The sequence below is a fragment of the Protopterus annectens genome, chromosome 12.part0 (genome assembly GCF_019279795.1).
Source record: "Protopterus annectens isolate FY-2018-M chromosome 12.part0, PAN1.0, whole genome shotgun sequence".
In the NCBI taxonomy this organism is placed as follows: domain Eukaryota; kingdom Metazoa; phylum Chordata; order Ceratodontiformes; family Protopteridae; genus Protopterus; species Protopterus annectens.
In genome coordinates this window covers 1,184,817,280-1,184,842,594 of record NC_056746.1, presented here as the reverse complement: position 1 = coordinate 1,184,842,594, position 25,315 = coordinate 1,184,817,280, and the positions used below count along the sequence as shown (strand labels likewise).

At 39.3% G+C, this 25,315-nt stretch overlaps 1 protein-coding gene across 1 annotated transcript in view; it reads right to left on the bottom strand.

The window, feature by feature from the left end:
• Positions 1-25,315, bottom strand: part of LOC122817074 (lysosomal protective protein-like) — a 337,956-nt gene that overhangs the window by 109,237 nt on the left and 203,404 nt on the right. Inside the window, exon 10 of the mRNA XM_044090226.1 lies at positions 1,671-1,749. Coding sequence (XP_043946161.1) covers positions 1,671-1,749 — 79 coding nt within the window. The remainder of the gene's footprint in view (positions 1-1,670; positions 1,750-25,315) is intronic.

Here is a 25,315-nt window from a genome sequence, read left to right as displayed (position 1 = left end):
GATGGACAGACTCATACAAACAAAGAAAAACAATCTCTAAACTAACTTCACTATATTCATGACTGAATCTAAGAGAATTTTACCGTTCCCAAGTAAGTTACTAGGCAAGATGAAATACGTGAGCAGTCTTTCTAGTCAGGCTTCCCAAACAGAATACTCTATATTCTGAGATTACTCTCTGTAAACTACAATATCCAAGATGACTTGCAGAATTACCTTATCTGGTCATCTGAATCTAGGTTCCCACAATATCCCCTTTTGAAGTTTGAAACAGGACTTTAGCAGACTGCTACAACACACATTTAGAGCCTTTATGGTAATGCCTAGGAGCTAGAAACATTTATAACACATCCTCCTTCTTTACAAGAGCTAACAGATAATGGCTGATCCCAAGACCGTCCATCTCTAGGCTTACTCAGCACTGTGGGGTGCCATTCAATGATTTAACAGCTTATTTACATTTCCCTTATTTTTCTTAAAATAAGCCAGCTGATTAACCATTGCTGTGCCAGTGTCCTCTATTAAAACATATTAATTTGATTCAGACACCATAATACATGTAAATGTATCTTCATTTCAGTAGGGTGCACTGTTGATACAACTTAACACACTTAACACAAGCAAAGCTCACAAATACATTTTCAGCACAAGTGTCTGTACAGATCAGTTTGATATACTAATGACATAGAATTATTTACAAAGTTCCAGCTAGCTGTGCTGGCACAAGTCATACATCCACTGCCGTACTTCTCCCTGGCACATGGTTGGCAGTACTTGTTATCATCACACTCACTATAATCATATTCCTGATTAAAGTCAAATCATTTGCCCAAAACGTCCCAGGGGTCTTTTACATAAGAGGATGATTTTTGAACTAAAAGATTGAGAAGGATATCAAGAAACAGTGAAATGCCCTTGGTGATACTGTCTGGAGCAAATACTATTGGCCTAAAAGTGGATTTGGTAGCACTCTTATAAGTTTTAGGGATCCAAAATAGGATCCCATTCTAGGATTTTCTATTCTTAAAAATTCATACAGCTCAAAAACAAAAATATTGCTCATAAGACATTCGTATAAATCAGAATAAATCAAAGTAAACTTTTTGAATGTCATTAATAGAAACCACTAAATGCTCATTAGTATTAGCGAACATATTTTCCATAGCTACAATATCATCTGTAACATCTATAACTACCATCCCCCCACCCTTACTGTGTCATCCATCCTGGACTGCAAACATTTCTAAATTACCTTTTATTTGTAGAAAAGAACTATACTAAAAAAGCCTACTACTGTTTTAGCCCCCACCCCACCACAAAACACACACACACACACACACACACACACACACACACACACACACACACACACACTTCCCCACCCATAATATCCAGCAATGAAAGTGACTATGAATAAGATCTAAAATACTGATAACTGATGGTTGGGCAACTAGAAATAAACAGATGTAATCCACAGGTATGTGAAGAGTATTGTGTATAAGTCCAAGTGCAGAAAATTATAGCAACTCTATAGTTTTAAACATTAGTCTGCTGAAGCACTGAATGCTGACAGAATAACACTGCTGCTAATAAATAAATGCAAGCTTAGAAATGTATGCATCATAAAACTGGTTGTATGTTTTAGAAGTAAATGGCATGAATCTCTTTACCTCTTTCCAGTCACGTTTTAGGTGATAATTCCAAAATACATTCCCTAAATCATGAACTGCATACTGGTTTCCATCAAAGCTGCAATTATAACAAAAATAAGACAAATTACCAATGTAATAATAGTATTAATGTATCAGATAGAAGATTGCAGTAGATGCCATCAAAACAATTCATATGGTTATAGGATGTATTCAGGATATCTGATATAGATGTGGTTTAGAGATTTTAAAGGCTATGATTCGCAATAATGAACGGGAAATGTTGGTTTTGCAGGAGCATATTGATGCGCTTGTATGTATTAAGAATGATTTTTTATTTGGTGTGCAAAGTGAACAAAACAAGTATTTTGATATTAGGAATGCCATTGACAAAAAATGTGATGATATCTTGAATAGAAAGTGTAAAAAATTAGATTGTGACCTGAAAGAATATGGGGAAGGTAAACAATACCAATTACCCAGGACCCAGTTCAACAATTTACAAACTAGAAGGACATATTCAGAAGCATTGCAAGAACATGGACCATCGGGACAGAATAGTAATGAACCAGTAACACCCAATAGAATAGAAATGGATAGCAATAATGGCTATATGTCCCCACCTAGATCAGAAAGATTGAGGCAAAAAAACAACAACAACCATTTTTTCAAAGCCCTCCTCCAACAGAGGGGAGGGGGCAGCAGGGGGACATACAGGTAGGAACTCAAGTCGCTAGGGTTATTGATATCCAAAATATCTCACATGTTTCAAGTTGGCAAGGATTTCATATATTTAATTATAGTTCCTAAGAAGTGACACAGGAATTTTTCATCTTATTTATGAAGGGGTTTAAATATATTCCTATGAAAAAAGGTAATTTGTCACAAACAATTATAGATATTTAGTTGTTTATTAGAAAAATAAATTTAGAACAGTTGTTCAATGAGACTTCATTACCTACATCTAATGTTATGATACTTAGGAAAAGTATTTTTAACCCACAGTTACATCCACAATTAAGGAACTTGGAAAATGTATTAGAAAATGAAATAAGAAATATATATAAAAACCAAGAAAAGACTCGCATCAGGAATAATATAACAAAGGAAGAGCATACTTTATTGAATAAATTATGCTCTAACCCCAAAGTACGTGTAATGGAACCTGACAAGGGAGGGGGTATCGTCCTTATGGATAAAATTGTGTATGAAGGTAAAATGTTCTCCCTCCTACACGATGAAAATAAATATAGTCAGGTATCCATCAACAAAGTCAATATTGCTTATAAGAAAATTGATCTGGCATTGAAAGATTTATTTGAAAAAGGGGTGATTGATTTTCAGACTTATTCATATATGGAAAACAATTTGCCTAGAGCACCTTCAATATTTGGTATACCCAAGGTCCACAAGGATGGGGAAGACCCCCCATTTAGACCAGTCATTGCTTCAGAAAGTTCTAAAATAGCACCACTAGCAAAAATTTTGGACTGGAAACTTAAGGCTATATGGGGGGGCCATTCCCACATCCTAAAGGACTCTTGGGATTTCCTTGCCAGAATACAGCCAGAATATAGTGTGGATGGTCTTACATTTTTATGTATATATATATTGTAGATTTGTTTTCAGCCATTCCACACAACATAGGATTGTTGTGGTTGGAAAAAGCTTTAAGAATGAGGACAAATACTTCTGAAAATGACATCTTTCTTTGTTTGGAGTTAGCCGAATTGGTCCTCAGAAATAATTTTCTATTCTTTGAAGGGGAATTTTATCGGCAGGAATAAGGGGTGGTCATGGGGGCCAGTTGTGTGCCCACCTATGCAGACACAACGTTTTTTTCAGTTCACACATCAGGTAACAACAGAGAAATTCAATTACCTGGATGTAACAATACAAAATACAGGGAATGGGTTCAAGTCAGTTGTTTATAGAAAACCAGCATTCTCCAATACATATATTAGTTATGGCAGTGCACATCCTTCATTCCAAAAAAAAAAGTATTAAAGGGCAGTATGTCCATGTAAGCTGCATGACATCTAGTGATCAGGATTTTCAGAATGAATGTATGGTATTACAAAATATGTTCAAGGATAGAGGCTATCCTATGGACCTTATTACCAATATACAGACAGAAGTAATGCAAGGGAGAAAAGATAAATATACATCAGTTTTGGGCACAGGCCTAGTTACATCTATACAAAGTCCAACACAGAAAGCTACCCAAGAAGATTTTGGCAGAGCTTTTGTGACTAATTTTAGTGGGACTGCATACCAGATCAAATCTATTCTAGAAAGGGAATGTAAATTTTTTTCTGAATTCACAGACTTGGATGTATTTAAGAATAAACCTCTCAAAGTAGTTTTCAGGAAAGGACAAAATATTAAAAATTTACTGGAATATGCAGCCAATACACAGGTTTTTACACACAAAAGGAGGGGGACTTTTAAGTGTGGGGCCTGCAACCAATGTAAATATATATTACAGGGTGAAGAATTATATATAAAAACAAGAACTAAAACAATGCACATTAACAACTATTCCAATTGTAATTTGCAAGGTCTGGTTTACATAGTTACATGTGAGTCTTGTGATGCCTTCTACATGGGTAAAACCGAGACACACTTAAAGCGTAGAATCTATGAACATTTAAATGATGTTAAAAAGAAAAACAACACCAATGTTCTGTATAGACATACACTGGAATGCAGCAATGCTCAGTTCTTATTTTCAGTTATTGAAATGGCTCCTAGAGAAATAAGAGGGGGTCCCTGGGAAACCAAACTCGAGTTTAAAGAAAATTTTTGGCAGATAACTTTGGAAGCCAATAGACCCCCAGGGTTAAATGATTCTATTTTCATTTTACCCCTTTTAAAACTTAGATCAGCCAAGTTATAAATGTGTTTTGTCATTGTTTGTATTTTTAACATAGGAATACTAGTTTATATAGATTAGTTGATATAATGTTTATTTTTTATATAACATAATATTTATTTATATTTATTCATACATACTTTTATTATACTATTTAAGAAATATTTATTCCACTATGATTAAATATTTTTAACTGTTAGATGTCATAGATTATTTTAGTATTTTAAACTTTTTTTATATAAGCACTTTATAGTGCATTTACTCTCATGATTCTTAGTTGTGATTACTATCCCTTTAATGGTTTTAATTAACTCATTAATCAATCAAATTAACTGTATAAAACAGGTGAATGTGGATGGCTTTATGTTATGTCTGATGAAGTCTGGGGGATACTTGGACGAAAATGCCTTGTTTAAATCCAGTGTTAATATTGTTAATAAAAGTTGGTGTTCTACGTGGAGCTCTTCAGCAGTCCAGTTATTTATGTTATTTAGGATATCTCTTTCTGTTAGGGATGCAGCTCATAGAAGAAATAACCACAAAACAGAATTAATAAAAACAAGACTTGCACTGGTTGAGATTTTAATTGAATCTGGAACAGAAGCTATTGTTAATAAAGGGATTAGGAGTAGAGCATATAAAATATTGCACAATAACTATAAGGATCAATCAAAAGAGGTCAGAAAAGATTGAGAAGAGAGATTAGCTATGCGATTTGCAGAGGAACAGTGCACAGAGATAAGTATGGCTCCCAAATATGAAACAAAATCTAGATAATTTAGGATTTTTGCCTAGAAGTGCTTGCATAGAAACTTGTATACCCCAATCTGACTCCAAATATTTTTTCCTCAGGTAGATGGCAATGGTTGGAAGTGTGTTGGAGAAGAAAGAGGTAACTGGAAACATACATTCTGGGAGTGTCATGAGTTAGCAGACTTTGAAAGCTCCCTACAGAAAACTCTTTGTCAGAAATACTGGGAGAGCAAATGAGTGTAAATGAGGAAATAGATTTTTTGAGCTGGGATACAGGATCTGAATTGCCTAGACATAGCAATACCTTGTTAAGTTTAATTATGGTAGCTTTCAAAAAACAATTACTAGGAAATGGAAATCAAAGTCTAAACCAATTATAACTGAAGTAGTGAATATTGTAACAGAGATAAAAGAACGGAAGTGGGATCTTCAGAAAAGGGTAGGAGTAAATTATGTAGTAAAAAGTGGAAATTGTGAGAACAATACATGCAGAAAAATGTTTTGGAAGAGGAATGAGGTTTAAGAGAAGGCAGGAATTGTATAATTTATGTGATGCTGCTTAGCTTATATGATATGTAACAGTGAAGGTGGCTTGATTATGTTTATATAAGTGTAAGTTTGCCTATGTCACAAGTAATAATTCAATAAAGGTGTTTAAAAACACAGAATTAACAAAAACATAAGAAAGAGCATGGAAAATGATCAGATATGACCAAAATTTAGATACTTCCAAACAGCCTAAAAACAACGTAACCGATTTCAATTAAAATCTATATCAACATCTTTTTTCAAGTATCTCCAAATGTGGCATATGATATGCCCATTATAATTTGTTCCTCTTCGGCTTTACTTGATCAAGGCTACTCTTCCTCAAGTACTCACAGTAGGATTTGGAAGTGCATTCTTGCTGGAGGATGTAATCACACTGTTTTTTTTCTCTCTCATTTACTTGAAGGAGCTGAGATTCCACAGGGTATAAAGTGCATGGTCAAAGTGTCATGTGAGCCCCCAAAAATGGTAGTAACATAAACTATCACAAACTAACCACCACCTTAACAAAACTATTGGACTTATTTTGGTTTCACAAAGATTGACATTACAAGTATGGGGAATGCAAGTCAGATTTTTCTAAAGAAAAATACTGTAGACTTGAATCACCACATAATCCCCTGCAACCTCTCCTTAAGTATCCTTAATTATAATCAACACTGGGGTTACTGCATCTGAAGAAAAGGGTCCCAGTGGCTTTGAAGTACCAGTGGCTCACATGACTGGCTACAGGGCTGGTCTTCAATTAACCATAGAAATACCAAGGCATCCTATTAGAATGACAGTAGATCTCCAGTTTGCTATACAAGTCATGCAGTTTCAGGGATAACTCTTTTTCTGAGCATTAACCTCAAATAAGGAAAGGATGATTTGTAATAATGGTTGATGTTAATAGAGGATCACTGTGAAGGTGTGCAGCTGTAATATTCAGGAGTTCACTTTACAGGGAGGCTTGCAGCTAAGAAGACAAGTCATCACACATTGTCTTCAAATTCATACCCTCTTCACACAGCTAATTAGTGATTTGCTATCTGTCTATGAATCTCAGTCACTATGTATTAAAACATGGTCTTTTATAAGAACATGAGATAGATTTTAATATTAAGTGCATGTTAAAGAGACATAAATACAGAGTAAAGTGTTCTGATGTTTTTAGACAAAGACAGAAGGACGTCTGGTAGGGGTGGGAATGTGGATTGCACTGTAAAATTGTTTTCAGACAGTAAAAATGCATGGCCTGAGGTCAGACATTATGCCAAAGTTGAAAGCTGAGATGTGGTGCTGGCTTTGAAAAACATAAGCAGACCACACACTGTGGGGATTTCCACTTGGTTCAATGCCAAGAATGTAAGAAAAGGCTAAGTAGGAAGATGTTAACACAAACACTGTTCACAAAGTCTTTACAGAGATATTGATTTCAAGCAAGTAAAATTTCTTTATGTTTTGCCAGTTTTCAGCAGAAACCAATGTTTGAAGTAGACATGTTTTTTGCTACGTAACATTATTAGATGGAGAGGATTAAATCACCACTGTTAAGCTGATGTATTCAGCTACACTATTTCTTTCTTTTGGGACAGGTAGCCAGCCCTAAATTACTGCAAAACTGTTCAGAGTCTATACTGACTTGGAACATTAAATGTTACTAAAGGTCAGCCCTTTAAAAACTGACGCAATGTTAATGCAATACCTGCATGCTTCTCCTAGCACCTGACCTACAATGTGATATAGTAGGAGACATCTGACCTTTGATCCTTTGTGAATCAAGCCCAACACCTGTGAAATTCGCTACTTTAATTTATTTGCCAACAAAGTAAGTGAACTGGTCCACCTATGATCATTTTCATCAATGACCTCAGGCACAAGGTTAGGGGTAAATGCAATATATAGGGACTGTTTGGAGCACCCTGTCAAGTAGCATACTTTTAGGAGGTGGGGGGAAGCTGGAGTGCCCCAAGAACACCTATGCAGACATGGTGAGAACATGTAAGCTCCATTTAGACAGTGACTGAAGTTCAACCTTGAACGCTAGACCTGGGAGCTCTGATGATGAGATTAGGCTGAATTCCACCTCTACTTTATTATGCTGATACAGATTTTTTTATTAACATTTTTTTTAGGCAACACTTTTATGTATTACTCAGTTGTCATATTTTCTTGTGTATTTTACTCATGTTATCAATTTAATGTTTTGTTTTTGGACTGTGTGTTTTAGTAGCAAATGGATATGTTTAGATTTAAGCAAAAAAATGTTTGACTGGTTAACACCAGGGAAAGCAAGGAATGCACATTCAATTCATGTTTGTGGATCAGACATAATACTCAGTATTTTTCATCACAAATCAGGGGCACCAAAAATAATAACAGACAAAGGCCCAAATAAGGGACAGTTTGTTAAACATGAATCTGTTTCACTTATAAAGTTAATAGGCCAACAGAATTTGTAACCACATGCATTTTCTGAAGAATAAGAGTATGAAACTTAAATGTCAAGGAGAGTTGAGAGTTATGGGTGCAGACCTCACGTCAAGTTCATATCAAAATCAATAGACTCTTCAAAGTTAGCTCCATGGCATAGAGAGGTAAAACTGTAACAATAGCATAGATGAGCTGAGTTCAGGTTCCTGAAGGAGTTGGAATGGCAAGATGGGAGTAAGCAGTTATTTCCAGCTCACCCACCCTGGCAGGGATGAGAGGTGCATGTGCCTCACCACATGGATGATACCCAGTAGAAGCAACAGGTGTTTACCCAATGGAGATCTGAGCTAGCCAAGCTTGCAATACCATACTGCATTCACACTAGTATCCAAGGGGAATCTAATATGTGGATGTATACTTCTACTCTGGAGGAATGAGATCATGAGCTTGGAGCAGCTTCCAGGGGGTGGGGTGTTGTTCACCCAATGGGACAGTGTTTGGCAAGACCTCCCCTGAAGGACTGGTAAGCTGGCCTGCTCGCTACCGTCCAACACTCACAGAGAATGTAGGGCTGAAGGGGATTCCTGGGCAGGAATACCTGGCTCTTGTTACTATGGAATGAATGGGTTAATATAGCAAAAGTATTGGAACACTGGCAAGGTCCAGGGGGATGGGAAAAAACAATAAAAATACTTTTGAACAGACATCAGCTGACTAAATTTACAACCCTGTCCTAAACTGAAAAAAACTACTATCACTGTTTAAATATATATATATATATATATATATATATATATATATATATATATATATATATATATATTTATATATATCTGTATATTATATATATGCACAGGCTATTACTCCCCAAGGAAGGAAACTATGGGTTGTAAAGTCTTCTATCAAAAATAATTGTCTAACCAAGATGCTAGCAAGTTACTCCAGAATGACTTTTAAGACAAATCTATGGTGGGCACATATGTGGGATCAGGGCTGCCCATACTTGAAATGGAGCAATAGGTAATGGATTCTATGGCATCACCCGTGCTGGTGAGAGGTTCCCCCTCAAATACCCTCTTTACTCCTTGGTTTCTCCCACTCTGTCCTTCTTATGCCATTCAGATTACGTTTTTCTTGTTTTCTTTCTATTGTTTTTTCACAATTTGTCTTGCTGTTCACCATTTTGTCTCCATCCTATCAACAAACCCAGGACAAAACTGCAATGAAATAACTGTGGAGGAAATCACTGAGGTAAGAGGGATCTGGGGGCTACTAGACTCCAGAAACCATGGAGTTCTAGATGCTCTAAGGTACATTTTAGACTTTTTTTTAACCTTTTCATACATTTCCCTCCATATATACTTACTGGCCAAAATTGCACTGCAATAACTGTAGAGGAAATAACTAAATTTATGTTGGGATCTGGGGCTTAATCTATGGGGTTCTAGATGATCGGAAGTATATTGTAGAGCTTTTTCTAACTGCAACCTTTTGATGCAATGACAGCCTGAATTAAAATCTTATTGTTTTTCTTTAACAAAGAAGTATGTTGTGTTCAAGGTTTAGTGTTCAAAGCTGACAAATAGCAGTTCCTAATAAACTGAGAAGATAAATGCTTGTGAGGTTGCATAAAACATATTTGGGAATAGTGTCGTCTTTCATAACTTCCCAAAAATAGTCACCTTCAGTGTAACTCTCTGGTATTAGACTGAGATGAAAGTGAAAGAACAAGTAACCACAAAATGCTGCTGTCATACATTTTATTTATTTATTTATTTGTCTGATGGTCGGGGAAGTCCACTGGGCCATAAAGAGCCCGTTTTCAGTGGAGCTTGGGGAGAAAAGCTCCAAGAGATAACGTTACACATTACAAAAACATAATTAATGAGAAATATACAGCAAGTTAGCATATAAACATATAGTCATTGCACTTAGTAAGTTAGGTATACATTGAGCATTGAAGAACAAGTATATTAGTATGTGAAACATTAGTACATCAGTTAGTTGGGAGTAGATCTGTCCCTATTATGGGAGAGATCGTCTCAGGTCATGGTGTAAGTAATAGTAATGGTAATTGGTGTGATTAAAGTGCAGGGTAAAAAGAGAGGGGGTTAGAGAGGAAGTTATGTTGGAGCATGACAAGGGCATTCCCATTTGGAAAATAGATGAGAGTATAGCTGAGATTTGAAATTGTTATGGTTTGGTAGGTTGCATAGCTGGAAGGGGAGAGAGTTCCATTGTTTAGCTGTGGAGCAAGAGAGTAGTAGTTGGCCAGAAGGGTGTGATGGTTTGTGGACTAGAAGGAGATTTTGGCTTTCAGATCTGAGTGAGCGGTTAGGTATATAGGATTTTAAGGATGTAGTCAGAGAGGGGTAGTTAGCAGGTTTAAAGATGAGCTTGTGGGCAGTGGCAAGTTGTAGGTATCTCAGGTAGTTGGGAAGTTCAAGCCATTTGAGGCTGTGGAGGGAGTGGCAGTGGTGGGATGAGTTTTTTGAATTGGTTGCAAATTTGCAGATTTTGTGGTAACAAGATTTGAGTTTGGATCGTAGGCCAAGGTGGAGATTGATGAACAGGGGAGCGCCGCACATAAGAGAGGGGAGCAGGAAGGTGGGTGCAAGAGTTTGTCGGGTTGAGGGGCTGAGGAAGTGGTTGTGTCTGTAGAGGAGACCTATTTTTTGATGAGTTTTCATGATTGAGGAGTGGATGTGGGTATCAAATTTTATGTCTTCATCAATGATGATGCCTAAAAGCTTGGTGTTGGGAACGATTTCCAGGGGGGTGTTGTTCTGGCTATGTATGATGAATGAGGCTTTGTCGATATTGGAGTTTCTGGTAGGAGAAAAATCATTAGTTTTGTTTTGTTTGAGTTTAGAGTCAGTTAGTTGGATTGCATCCATGTTTCTGTTTTGGAGAAGGCTAGTTGGGTTTTTGCTAGGAGCTCGGAGGGGGAAAAGGCTAAGCAGATGATAGTTGAGTCATCTGCGTAGTGGATGACTGAGGATTCTGGGATGGACGTTGTTCATAAATATGTTAAAGAGTAGAGGACCAAGAATGGAACCTTGAGGTATGCCGGTGAGTGTAGGTAGGAAGGGAGAGGTTAATGTTTTCTACTGGACAGCTTGTTGGTGGTCAGACAGGTAGCTGGAAAACAAGACTATGGTGGTGGAAGAGAGATTTAGGGTGGAGAGTTGGGATACGAGTAAGGTGTGGGAGATGGTGTCAAAGGCCTTTGACAGATCTAAAAACAGTGTAGATACAAATTTGCCAGAGTCACATTCTAGGCTGATGGTTTCAAGAAAGGAAAGAAGGGCAGTCATGGTACTGAGGTTAGGGAGAAAGCCATGTTGTGTAGGGGAGAGGAGATTGTTTAGGGTTAGGTATAGCATGAGTTGTGCCTAGATAGTTTTTTCTAGTAGTGTAGAGGAGTAGTGTGAGGTAGTGTGTTGGGGATGGGGAGTTAGGGTTGTTTAAGAGCAGTGTTCTTCTAGTATGACATGTAAGAATAGAGTACTGGGGAAGGGATATGGAGTGGTTTGGGATTAAATAGATAGGTTGGGTTAGAGGAAAAGAGTTCATGTGAAATGAATGTGTAGGATGGGGTGGGAGTTTGGTGGTATGAGGCAATGGAGTGTGAATGAGAGGTATGGTGTGGGTTGGGGAGATGTGTGAGATAGGTAAGACAGGAGAGAGAGATTAGTAGGGTAAATGGTGTTATAGGGAGTGATGAAATGGAGAGCATTGTAGGTGTAGTAGGATTCGGTGGAGAGTTGCTGAAGTTAGAGGTGGGTAGGGTGTGATTGTAGGATTGGTGTGATTGGAGTGGGGTGGGGTGGGGTGGAGTCTGGGGATGTATAAATGTGCAGGTAGTGGGGGAGTGTGGGTATGGGGGCAGGGTAGGGAAGTGGAGTGAGCCCGTACAGCAAATGGAGAGGGTAGAGCCGAGGAGAAGGAAGATGGATCAGCAAAAAACAATCAGTGTATATGGAGCTGGAGAGGAAGCTCAGAGGAAATTGCTGGCCCAAATGCAGACAGCAGGGGTTAAACTGAACTGTGGAATTAAAATGCTGGCCAAATGCAGACAGAGCAGAGGTAAAAATATTGCATTGGACGCTGGGTGAAGTACTAACACAGCTAAAATTGGATGGGTTCAGTTTAAGTATGGTAATGGGTAAACTATGCCACTTAGTGTTGACAATTGTATAGTACAACCTGGAAAGACCAGAGATGGGCAAGAAGGTGGGAAGAAGATCAGGGAGGAAAAATAGACCACTGTAGGCTGCAACAAACATGTGGCTGAACACTAAACTAAGTCAATGTTTGTAAAGAAAACAATAGGGGCATGCACAACAGATTGCATTACATACACACAGTTGGTCTTGGGAAAAGTTGTATGTTTGAAAGCACTTCTGTAGTCTCATTCTGGTAGTCCTTTCAATGGAGGGGTGCCTGGGAGATATGCACTAGAGTAGGAAGCTCCCAGGAAGGCAAACACAGCAGTAGGAAGATTTGTATTTATAAAATACCAGTCTGGGTTAGTATACCACTCACCAACGAGTGATGCCAGCAGCCTACGGCAGGACTAATCAGAAATGGCTCAGGGGAATTTTGAAAATATGTATAGCATGCCTCCAGAAACTTACTCCAAAAAGACTACAGCCTTCTGTGCACTCTTGCAATGTCAGACTGGGATAACATTGAAGAAAAAACAAAGCAAACATAGTAACTATATAAACTTCTTGCTGTCAGAAGTGTATACACAATATATTTCCTTTCCTTTATCTCCAAAAAATAGTCTAGTATACAACATAGACGTTTGATTGTGAGGAAATTGACAAAATGTTGATCACAGTAATGTATTGCAACATGCTGCTCCTATACAGTAGACTGCACCTAGCCACGCTGTGTTAACTTTCTGTGCACACCTCTAGAGACTGACTGTGAAGAAAGTAAAAAAAAAATAATGACCACACTGTCTGCAGCCCACACACAGGCTATACCAACCTTCTGTGCACACCACTGAGAAGGACTGGTTTTGGACTAGGTAGGGTCCATGACAGAGGTGTACTAAGCCTGTGTCAGAATCCATTTATATGGCTTGGAGTGTGTGTGTGTGTGTGGGGGGGGGGCACAATGCCCTCAAAATCGCTGAGGGTTGACATGTTCTGTGATAAATTTTATGCCTTATTTTTGAAAGCTAGCAATGAATTGTTAACTGTTTTTAATGCTACCCAGAAGTATTATGCATGTGCTCAATGATGCTATGCATGGCTAGAAATAAAAATCAATATTATATTTTTCACACACATATTCTGACATTGCCTCTGACAAGCCAGGTCTATCACAAGATCCCCATATCTTTCACATTCATGCAGACACACACACACGTGCGCACGCACACACACACACACACACACACACACACACACACACACACACACACACACACACACACACACAACCACTGTCTCTTACAAGCTAGGCCTATCTCACACACACACACACACACACACACACACACACACACACACACACACACACACACACACACAGTGCATGCTTATGTACAAGGAAATTGAAGGAATGCCAATTTATCTTTGGCATATTTTTAGGGAACTAGAATAAACCAAGCACTGGGATAAAACCACACAAAGAAAGAAAGAAAGAAAGAAAGAAAGAAAGGATATACAGTCTCCATACAGAAGACATCTCAGCCAAGAACTATACCTAAGCTAAGGGCTATGAGATCGCAATTCTATTGTGCCAAAAATCAGTTGCTTTCACATAAAACCTGTCCAGTTCACCAAAGTTAGCCGTTTACTGTGTACAATTTTGATCCTTGACTGTGATGGAAAGTGAGCGGGATTACGACCAACTTATCACTCTTAAATTCAATGAAGCTCACCACCCCCACATATAATACATACAATCATAACCCATAGCAATGTTCAGTTGTACTGATTTCAGCAAATACAATATATTATGAAACACTGATCTTACCATGCCAGATCAGTGACTTTTTAACACTGATCAAATAACAGCAGGGGGTCATTCACTTTATCTACAGACAGCCTTTATACCCTTCAATTACAGGCTCATTAGTGACTGTGTACACTTCAAATATCTGATTGTGATAAGAAAATATGTCCATAATAACATACTCCAGCTTACTATACAAATGGATACTAGTCCTGCAAAGCCAGATTGACAGCTTAACTTGATCATGACAGCGGGATGAGTCATTTACATCCACAGGTAACTCTATACCCAGCAACCATAGTCACACTATTGACTGTGTGCATTTCAGTTGTCTGGTTGTGATAGTAGTAATAGTAATAGCAATAACAATAATAATAAGAAGAAAAGTAAGAAGAATGGCCAGTAGTGTATTTCAGTTTGTTTTGTACAGGTATGCAGTAGCCACAGTAAAGTATTCCAGCTTACTTCATGAAACTACACACTAGTCCTACAAAGACAGCTTATTACTGTTTAAAATGAGAAAATGACAAAAGGGTCAAAGGGTCAGTTACTTCATAAACAGACATCCCCCACCCTAGAAATTATAGCTACCTTGTTCACTGTATTCACCTCAGGCACCTGATTATAATATCTATATATTTCTACTTTGTTTCATACAAATGATAGACACAGTAAAATTCACCAACTTGCTTCAAACAAATGCACATTAATCCCGCAAAAATCAAAACAAACCATTACACTTGAAAACATGACATCAGGGTATTTTCATCCCATTATGGCCTCCATCCACCAACCAGCAATTAAAGCTATTTGCTGACTTTGTACCACCAGATGTATGACTGCAAAAAAATAATGACCCCAGAAATGTATATCTAGTCTGTTTCACTCACCAAGTAGCAAGCCACACACAACAATTCCAGCATGCTTCATATAAATGCACACATTCTAGTCCTGCAAAACCTTGCCTAATATACATGACACCTGGTCACCTGACAGGATAAAAATATATATAATTACCTACTGGAAACTGACCCCGATATTGCTGTAAATGAGTTCCTGGTAATATTTTTACATTAAATATTTTACCCACTTCCATGTTTAAAACTTCTTGGCTTCTGCTTCTTCCAATTCAACCCACAATCTAGACCACTAATCAGGGAGCTCCAAAATCTCTCTTAACTGGTTGTATAGATCAAGGATAGGAGAAAGCAGAAAGCTGTCTCACTAATTTTGTACCGGTCATGGCAGTTTTAAACTGTCAGAAGAGTTTTTTCTTCTTTAATATTAAGAAGAAATAACATAAATAAAAGCACCCCCAGTCTGCATGACATCCTAGGCAGCCGCCTAATTTGCCTATATCTAAGGCCATTTATGAATAAGAAATGAACCTTAAAACAGACTACTTCTACTCACATAGCTAAAAACTGTCCAGAATCTGTTCCTTAGACAGTCAATTTTAGAAGTTTCTTATCAACAGAAATTAAAGGTACAGCGATTTCAATAAAACTTAGAAATAATACACTAAAACAATCTGAAAAAAATTGAAGCTTCTTATTAAAATAACTACTTTTTAGAAGTCACCAGATAGGGATGATGCCCCTCAGCATCTCTGAAAAGGAATAAAATTGCTCACTCCTTGACCTACCTCTTTCCATTAACCATTTCAGGTACATCTAATTTAACAACATAATTAAAAAAGTCATACTGCAAAAAAGTCATAATTAAAAAGTAGAAAAAATAATCTCTCTCCCCTACAGCAAACACTTTATCAAATCTTTTTTTCAAACTGAGAGCTAATGCCTTTGCCTATGCTGTCATAAAGTTCATAAATCAAAGTAGAATTAAAACAATTCACCCTGATTAAATAGACATAAACCATTGTCTTTCCTCTCCATTAAAGTGGTCAGTTCAATTATATATTTCATTTTAGGAAATTGTTTTTCACAATCAATAATTTGATTATATAACAAGAAAAGTTTTCTCACAAACAGCACAGTTATTGATCAAAACATAATCTTAACTCAGTCCTTTTTGGGGTTCACTCCATAATCAATGTTTCCCAAATGTACCTTTATTCATCTTAACTGCCAATGGTACTGTATATGTGATAATTGTGTGTCACTAGTCAAATCCATGTTACACTACAATATCACAGCCATTGCATCTATCACAGATGAATTTAGTCCCAAATGGCTCATTTTCAACCCAACTCTTCTATGAAACATAACACACTATAGCCACAGTCCAGTACCCCAACCAGTAACATTTTATTAACTTAATATAACTGCTACCAATTCAACCTCAGTTCAGAAACATTTCCTTATTCTAAGGGATCTAAACACCAGTCTCCTTGGAAAATACAGGTATGGCCTAAATAGCTTCCTCTCAGATTTAAATATATACCTTCTAATTAAGGAACCAACTAGGCCTAACTTAGCACCCAATAAAACACGCTGCTAGATAGTCTAATTACCAACTAACCTTCTTAAATAAAAATCATACAAAATCATCCACCTATCATAAATGATCATTGTGCTGTATCATTTGCATACACACTTAACAAATTTCCCATCCTCTGTCTTATGCAACATAACGCCTCAGCAAGCATTCAAAATGTGACAAGTGCCATTAGCAGCACAAACTGGTTAACGCTTTATAGGATCACTAATGTTTACGAAGCAACCACCATCCTTACTACCACCCTCAGCTCTATCCATGAAAATTTAGGCTACATAAAGCAACTTATCTGCTATGGATGATTTCTGACCTATACTTTATTTTCAAACAAACGGGCACTGCTTATAATACAAGGAATCAAACACAGCTGCAACCAGATCATTATAACTACACATCTTTATGCAATCAAGCTAAAAAAACAAAAAAAAAAAAACAATTTGATATACAGAAGTAACTTTTCAATGCAATAAGCAAACCTCAAGATTTACAAGCCCTAGATACTACTGGAAGGATGTAAACAAGTCACATAACACTATTTTATTTTAACCCCAATTACTTTGCCTTACAATCAATTCAAATTAACTCCCCAGTGCCCCCTCCTTCAACTTTTGTCTAAGAAAAGATAATTAAAAAAAATGTATAAAATCTAATTCTACTCTTTCCTGGATCCTCAGGAACAGGTGGTCTTTTCCCCCAGATCATTAAATAATATGATGATTTAATATCTATTCATGTGTTCTATTTAATCTTTCTTTCTCATAACAAACATTCCCTGATATTTGGAAGAAACAATAGTAAGTAGGGCAAACAAACAGTTGGCCAACTAAGGGACCACAAAAAAAAATAAATAAATAAATAAACAAATAAATAAATAAATAAATAAAATTTTAAAACTGCCAAACCCACACCCCCCACACCCCCATAACTAAATTAATATACCAACTCCAAGATCGCACTACAGTGGGGAAAAGGGGAAATTCCAGACGGTGGCCAGCTGCTGGTTTGCCTTAGTTACAATTCACCATTCAATGAAGAGCAGCTTCAATAAATAGGTGTGCGATGAATAGCTATTTGCTGAATAGCCATTTGACGAAATAATATAGACCCACAAATACATATATGGTTGTTATTGAGAATATCAGGTATGGGTAAGGTTGACAGCTGTGTTGTCAACTGCAGATGGTCAACGAGGAAGTTGATCAATATGTGTGAGAGATCAACAATACCCAGGTAGGGGAATATTCCCTTTCCTGAGGACTGCGTGATCTGAGTCAGTATATATAATTAGCAGGGGGTGCAGGGGGGTTTGCCCATCTGCAAAAAAAAAATAAGTTATGTACTCACCATAACGTTCCATGTGAGTTGTTCATCTCACCTTCATTCTTACAGATGGGTTCAGAGCCAATCCTCAGCTCCAAGTCGGCCTTCTACAAAGCTTGAGGTCTTCAGATAGCTCAATGCCAAGTCCCTATCCCATGATACACCTTGAATTACCTCAGATCTTGTTTACTACATCTAATAATACCATATGCCATTCTATCACTCTCTAGGAGAAAACATATAGAAAGATTGAGCAACCAGGATAAGCTAGTATCTCGGTCCTCGAAAAACCCTGGAGGAGGGTAGGAGGGTGGGAAGTAAGAATAAAGGTGAGATGAACAACTCACATGGAACGTTATGGTAAGTACACAACTTCTTTATGTGAAGATTTTCTATCTCGACGTTCATTCTTACAGATGGGTAGCGTCCCAAGCACCATCTTTCTCGGGTGGCTCATGGGAGTATGTTTTTCAGGACAGTAGACACAAATGAAGCCCTGTCCCTGGAGGCCTTGTCAACTTTGTAATGAGTGATAAAGGTATGAGGTCTTGACCAAGTGGCTGCTGCACAAATATTGTCTATAGGAAGCCTGGCAGAAAAGGCAGAAGATATGGACACTGCTCTGGTAGAATGAGCCTTAATTTTGTGTTGCAAAGGTAGATTAGCAGCTGAATAAGTAAATGTGATACAATCAGATAACCATTTAGACAGTGTTGTTTTTGCCACTGACATACCTTTTTTGGAATCTGAAAAGGAAACAAAAAGCTGTTCTGATTTTCTGTACTCTTTTGTTCTATCGAGCTAAAATTTGAGCTGTCTATGAACATCAAGCTTGTGTAGCATATACTCTTAAGTTGTTGGTATGTTTGGGAAAGAACACTGGCAAATCTATGATCTGGTTAAGGTTAGTTACAGTACAAACGTTGGGTAGAAATAATGGATTTCTTTGCAGGGACACTCTGTCAGCATGGAAAATCAAATAAGGAGGCTTTATAGACAAGGCCTGAAGCTCTGACACTCTATGGGCAGAGGTGATGGTTACTAAAAAGATAGTCTTTCATGACAAATATTTCAAATCACATGAGGAAGCTGGTTCGAAAGGTGGGAGAATAATGCATGAAAGCATAAAATTTAGATTCCATGGGGTATAAGGGGATTTCACAGGTGGTCTGAGATGAAAGGTCCCTTTGAGAAAGGCTTTGGATAGTTTGTGTGACATTATTTTTAATCCTTCAAAACCAAGGTGAAAATTAGAGATAGCGGCAAGTTGTACCTGAACTGTTGCTGCTGTTGCTCCTTTATTAAAAAACATAATCAAAAACTCTATTATGGAGAAAATAGGGGCTCGGCACCCGAGAAAGTTGGTGCTTGGGACACTACCATATTATTTTGAAAAGCCCATATAGAAAATCTTCTCTATTTGCTAAGGTATAGCTTCCTAGTCGAGGACTTAGGAAAAGATATCAATATACGTTGTGTTTCATTTGAGAGGTTATAGAACCTGGCTATGTTGGGAATTGGAGCAGCCAAGCTGTCAATTTGAGGGACTGAAGAGAGGGATGGAGAGCTCCTGACAAATGCGTGAGAAGGTCTGGAACTGGGTCCAGAATCCAAGGCTCTTCCAACAGATGAAGTCGAAGGAAAGGGAACCAAATCTGATGAGGCCAATGAGGGGATATTAGAATGATGGTCCTTCCCAGGGCTTTTGCTTTCTGCAATACTTTGGGTATCAAGGGAATTGGTGGGAATGCATAGAGGAGACCCGGAGGCCAATCGTGTATGAGTGCATCTCTTGAGGCTTCTCCCGGAGGGGGAATCAGAGCAAAGTAGCTTCTGCAGTTTCTGTTCATGTGGTTAGCAAAAAGGTCGCAGCAAGGCTGGCCCCACCTGTGGAAAATTCTCTCCACTATCTCTTTCTTGAGGGACCACTCGTGAGGCAACAAAATTGCTCTGCTCAGTTTGTCTGCTATCATGTTGTATTTTCCCGGGAAGTGTGTTGCTAATAGAAAGCGCTGGGTGGATGTAGCCCACTGTCATACTCTTAGGTCCTTGTGACAAAGGGGATAGGATATGGTTCCTCCTTGTTTGTTCAAGTACTAGACCACTGACATGTTGTCCATCTGAATCGCAATAGTCCCCAGTGGGAGAGAGTCCTGGAAGTACTGCAATGCCAGAAGTACCACTCTCATCTCCAGGACATTGATATGCAGATGTGTCTCCTGTTCGGTCCATATGCCTTGGGCTGTTCTTCCCTGAAAATGCCTCCCCCCACCCTATCAGAGAAGTGTCCATGGTCACTATGGCTGCTGGTGAGGGTAGGATAAAAGGATGAACTATTGTTACATGAAGAGAGATCAACCACCACTGAAGATCCTTTTTGCATGAGTTTGTGATCATTATGAGATGAGACATTGGAAACGCTTGGTAAGACCATTAAGTGAATAACAGCCATTGCAGGATCTGCATGTGCATGCGACCCAATGGTATCGCTAGTATTGCAGCTGCCATCATGCTTAACAATTTTAGCACTTCTGATGCTGGAGCCTTGTCCTTGGATATGATATTGTGGACCTGCTGACAAAGCAGTAAAATTCTTTCTGCTGAAAGTCTCAAAGTGGTGGTGGTGGTGTCCAATTCTGCTCCGATAAAAACGATATGTTGCAATGGAGACAAGGCAGATTTTTCTGAATTTACTGTAATGCCCAGATGATTGCAGAGATAAAGAGTGGTGTCCTTGGCTTGTATTAGCTGATGCCTGGTGGGGGTGGTGAGGAGCCAATCACCTAGGTAAAGAAACACCTGGAGTCCTAAACACCTCCGGAGAGACGTGACCACTGCCATACATTTAGTGAACACTCTGGAGGCTGTAGTGAGACCAAAGGGCAGGGCTCAAAACTGGTAATGATTGGCTCCCAGCCAGAAGTGCAGATGATCCCTGGATGGTCTGGCCATTTTTATATGGTAGTACGCATCCTGTAGATCTATCAATCACATCCAATTATCTTTCCCTAAGAAAGGAAATATCGACTGAAGCGTGACCATCCAGAACTTCTCTTTCTTGACAGATCTGTTTAGTCTGCTGAGGTCCAAAATAGGTCTCCAGTTCCCTGTCTTTTTTGGAACTAAAAGGAATCTTGAGTAAGTCCAGGATCCTGTCTGGTCTGCTGGAACTGGTTGGATGACTCCTTAGCAACGTTTGTACCACTACTGTTGCTTGTTTCCTGTAACTGGGTGAAACATCTGGGATTTTTGTCGTCAATGGAGGGGGAGTGACAAAAGGAATGAAATATCCTCTGGAAACTATACTTTGTACCCAGTTGTCATTTGTTATTTTGAGCCAGGCGTCTGGATACAAAGATATGTGACCCCTGACTGCCTCCAGAGCAGGACAGTTGGGCCTCCTTTCAGGAGCACTGGTAGGGCTTCCCAAAGAACTGGTCTCTGTCACCCTGGTTTTGTGGAACTCCTCTGTCGTAAGGGCGGCGTGTTCCATTATTGTCCCCTCCTCTGCCCCTAAAGGGGGATTCACCACATGTGTCCAGAAAGGCTCCTTTGGCTTTTCGAAACCACATCTTTCTTCCCTTTTGACCCTTGGGGTAGGGTCTGGTAGGGGTGGAAAAATGGACTCTGATGGCAGACAGAGTCTTTTCTTCCTGCTCACACCTGGTCAAAGTTTCCTTAACTTTGGGCCCGAAAAGGGATGAGCCATCAAAAGGGGAGTTGACAAAGGATGACTTAAAGGCTCTGTGAAGGAACACAAGCACATCCAGGAATGTCTCCTGAGAACAATTCCGGTACCCGCTGCCCTACTTGTTCCATCAGCTGCATATGAAATGAGCTGCATGGACGAGTTCACTATGGAATTGAGAGTAGCAAGCTGTGAGGCAACTTTGTCAGAAGTTCCTCCAGCTACTGTACCCTGAAGAGTATCTCCAAGCTCTTTTAGGAGATCTCTTTGCAGTCTCGTAAAATGAATGAGATAGTTCAGTGAACACAAGGCAAAAGTCACTGAACTGTACATGCGCTTCCCATATCTATCCATTATCCCAGAATCCCTGTAAGGAGGATGGATAGAGGAAGAAGTTTCCGACATCTCCTTTTTGGTGGCTGCAGCCACCACTATGGCATCAACTGGCACTCCCTTGGTAAGAAAAGACTTTTTCTGGGGGGCAGAAATAAATGTATTGGGCCTCCTAGGGACAGGCTCCATGGTGTCCAGAGACTCCCACGCCCTTCGTGAGACCAGCTCCATGAGCTCATCGAAGGGCGGAGACACCCAAGAGGTGGAGGGTTGAGACGCAAAAGCCTTCAGGAGAACCGACTCATCTTCAGTAGGGTTGATGGACTGCCAGCCACCCCTCTGCCTAAGGGTTTCTAATATCTCAGCAAATTAGATATCTTCAGAGGGGGACTGTGGGGACCCTTCTGATTCAGTGTCTGATGTAAGAGACTCCTATGGGGAGTCTAAATAATTCCTCCTACAGATTCTCTTCCTGGAAACCTCATCAGTGAGAATTTCTGGTGAAGTCTCAGAAGAGCAGTGGCCACTCAGTGGGGCTTCCTGAGGCTCAGGATCTCTACGCTTTGACAGGATCTGTGAGGCAGAAGTGGACACAGGTGCTTTTGGGGAGGAGGAGGAAGTTGGACCTGAAGTTGTAGATGTTTTGGGAGACATCACTCTCCTCATGGCTTCAAAGGCACCTCTGCTCTGATGAGAAGGGACTGCTGGATCCAAGGAAACCATCGATCCCCTCGGCACCAGGACAGTGGGCTCTGAACCAGAGGGAGAAGCCGAGCTCATCTGAGCCAAAGCCCCGAGAGGCAAAGTCAGAACCGACAAGTCACTCCAACTATCCTCCTTGGACCCGACTGGAGAGTGTTGGTTCCTAGACTCCTCGATAGGTGCTGAGGAAGTCTGAGTACACAGAGCCAATGGCACTGGAACAGGCATTGGTTCTGAAGGCTCAACAACCATCAGGTCCAGCTACTCCAGCTCTGAAGGACCGGTATGGCTCGGAGGAGGAAATGAAGTTGATGGCAAGGCAGTCTTCGGTTCCAAAACTGCTTGGGTCAGAGCCGATAAAAATTTTGCAAACGCTGGTGCCTGTAGCAACTTCTGCACCACATGATCCACATCCAAATTGGAAAGGCTGATCGATGACTGAGATGAATGGATGGAAGGAGGCACTGATTGAAGTATTGGAGATTTTAGTACATTGGATACCAGTTCCAGGACTGGGGACTGGCTCCAAAAAGACAAGACCAACTGTCAGGTGGTAGGGTGCACACTGGGTTGCTGATCCTATGAAATGACATACCACTCCCTAGTGAAGTACCCCCTCCCTTTCAGTGGCTCTTTGCTGCATGCTGACTGTTTCAGGTAATATGCCTCCACATGTTCATTTGGCTACCTGAGTATACACATTGGTACAGCATGTTCATAGGCTCATGATCCATGGATGCTACCACTAGGTTTCACCCAAATTGAGAGACAGTGAAACCTCCTTCCCCGTCCAGGATTGGGGAGCTGGAAATGGTTACCTTCCTTCCAACTAAGTCAGCTCCATTAGTAATCTAAGCAGTTAATTGAACTCTGGTTGCCTGGATCAAAATAGATTCCCCCTACATCACTGGAGCTGGCTAAAATTGATGTGTGTTTTTTTGGTACTACTCAGAGGCTAAATAACTCATCAAATCTCTACATCCCTCTGTTCCACAATATCTAACTGACTGAGTGCATATTGTCCTTCAACTTTCATGGTATCACTTTTGCTCCAGCCCCAAATATATTACCACACTTTACTAATGTAAAAACTAAAACGAAGTCTATTGTCTATGGCTGGTGTAAAACATCCCACTACCTCACCCCTGCGTGAAGAAACACTACAGGCAAAAGCATGCTCCTATGACATTTAGAATATGCTAATTTATTACCTGCCTGTGGGACATAAAAGATGGCTGCACACTGAGCAGCAACTTAACTTCAGCTCTCCCAGTGTTAAAACAGAAACTGAGACAACAGCTAGTGATATTGTAAGCTTGAGTAAAATTCTGATTAGTACGTACATTGTCCGAATGACTCTAAAAAAGAAACTAAGATAACCTGAAAGAAAATCAACTAGAAAAGGTGAAGAGAAAGCACACTGACTGGGAAGAGTCCTGCAGCTGTTCAGCAAAAAGCAGTTCAAGCTCTAGCTTTGTTGCAACACATGGCTTCAAGTAATCTAGAGGAAAAAATAAGTCAGATGCTCTCGGAGCTGAATAAAATAAATGAAACACTGAAGGAGTATATCAACTCGTATAACAAAAGGCTTGAAAAACTGAAAGAAGTTTTAAACAGATATTCAGATAAGCTGATAAAACTGCAAAAATCAGAGGCCAAAATCAGGGCTAGCCTTAACAATTGTGGGTCCCAATTTGGTCCACTTTGGTGGGGCACCTCAGCTGACCCTGCATGAGTCACCCCAAACTTCCCTCCACTTGCTGTTATTGCGGCATTGAAGACTACTTCACACTAGATGTCAGGAATGGCTTTATATCACGTTATCATGTTTTGGAAACTGAAAATTCACATAGTCAAGACCATAAGTTCGAGTTTCCAAAAACTCCAATGCAAAAAAAAAAAATCTAAATTTTTGCAGAGGGGCAAGCCCCCCTGCACCCCCACAGTCCCTGCATATTATATATACCAACTCTGAGATCACACTACAGTGGGGAAAGGGTAAATTCCCTGATCTCTATTGTACCTACATAGACATGCTTTAAACAGGGGTGCACATGGGGGGTGCAGTTCTTGCCTCCCATGTCCAATGTCCTTTGATGCCAGAAAGTACTGTAGAAATGAGATGGTGGAGCTACAGTGGAGCTGCACTTAATGGCTGCGGGAAGACTTGGGGCTCAAAAAGAGCTTAAATGATTCTAACCTCTATCATACATTCTCATCTCATAGTTCCCCTTAATTCTTTCATGGGACAAACCTAAAATATGAAGCAAAATTTTGGACACTTGAAACGTAGACTTCCAGAGCACATACTAATATTATAAAGTCCAGTCACATTTCATTGACTGTACTTTTTCTATTGGTATATGCTCAATTTATAACAGGCATGCTGGTTGGGCTGACCAATCAGCATGCAAGTCTTTGAATATGAACTAACTATCATTGTATAATAGCAAATTATCTCAGGCCATTCCATGACATTGTGCGCATATCACTTTCCTTATTACTATTTCTGAAATTTTATTTTTATTTGCTTAATTATTTGTTAAACAAGTAAGTAGACTAATACATGCCAGTCTTCTCCAGCCATATACCAGGGTG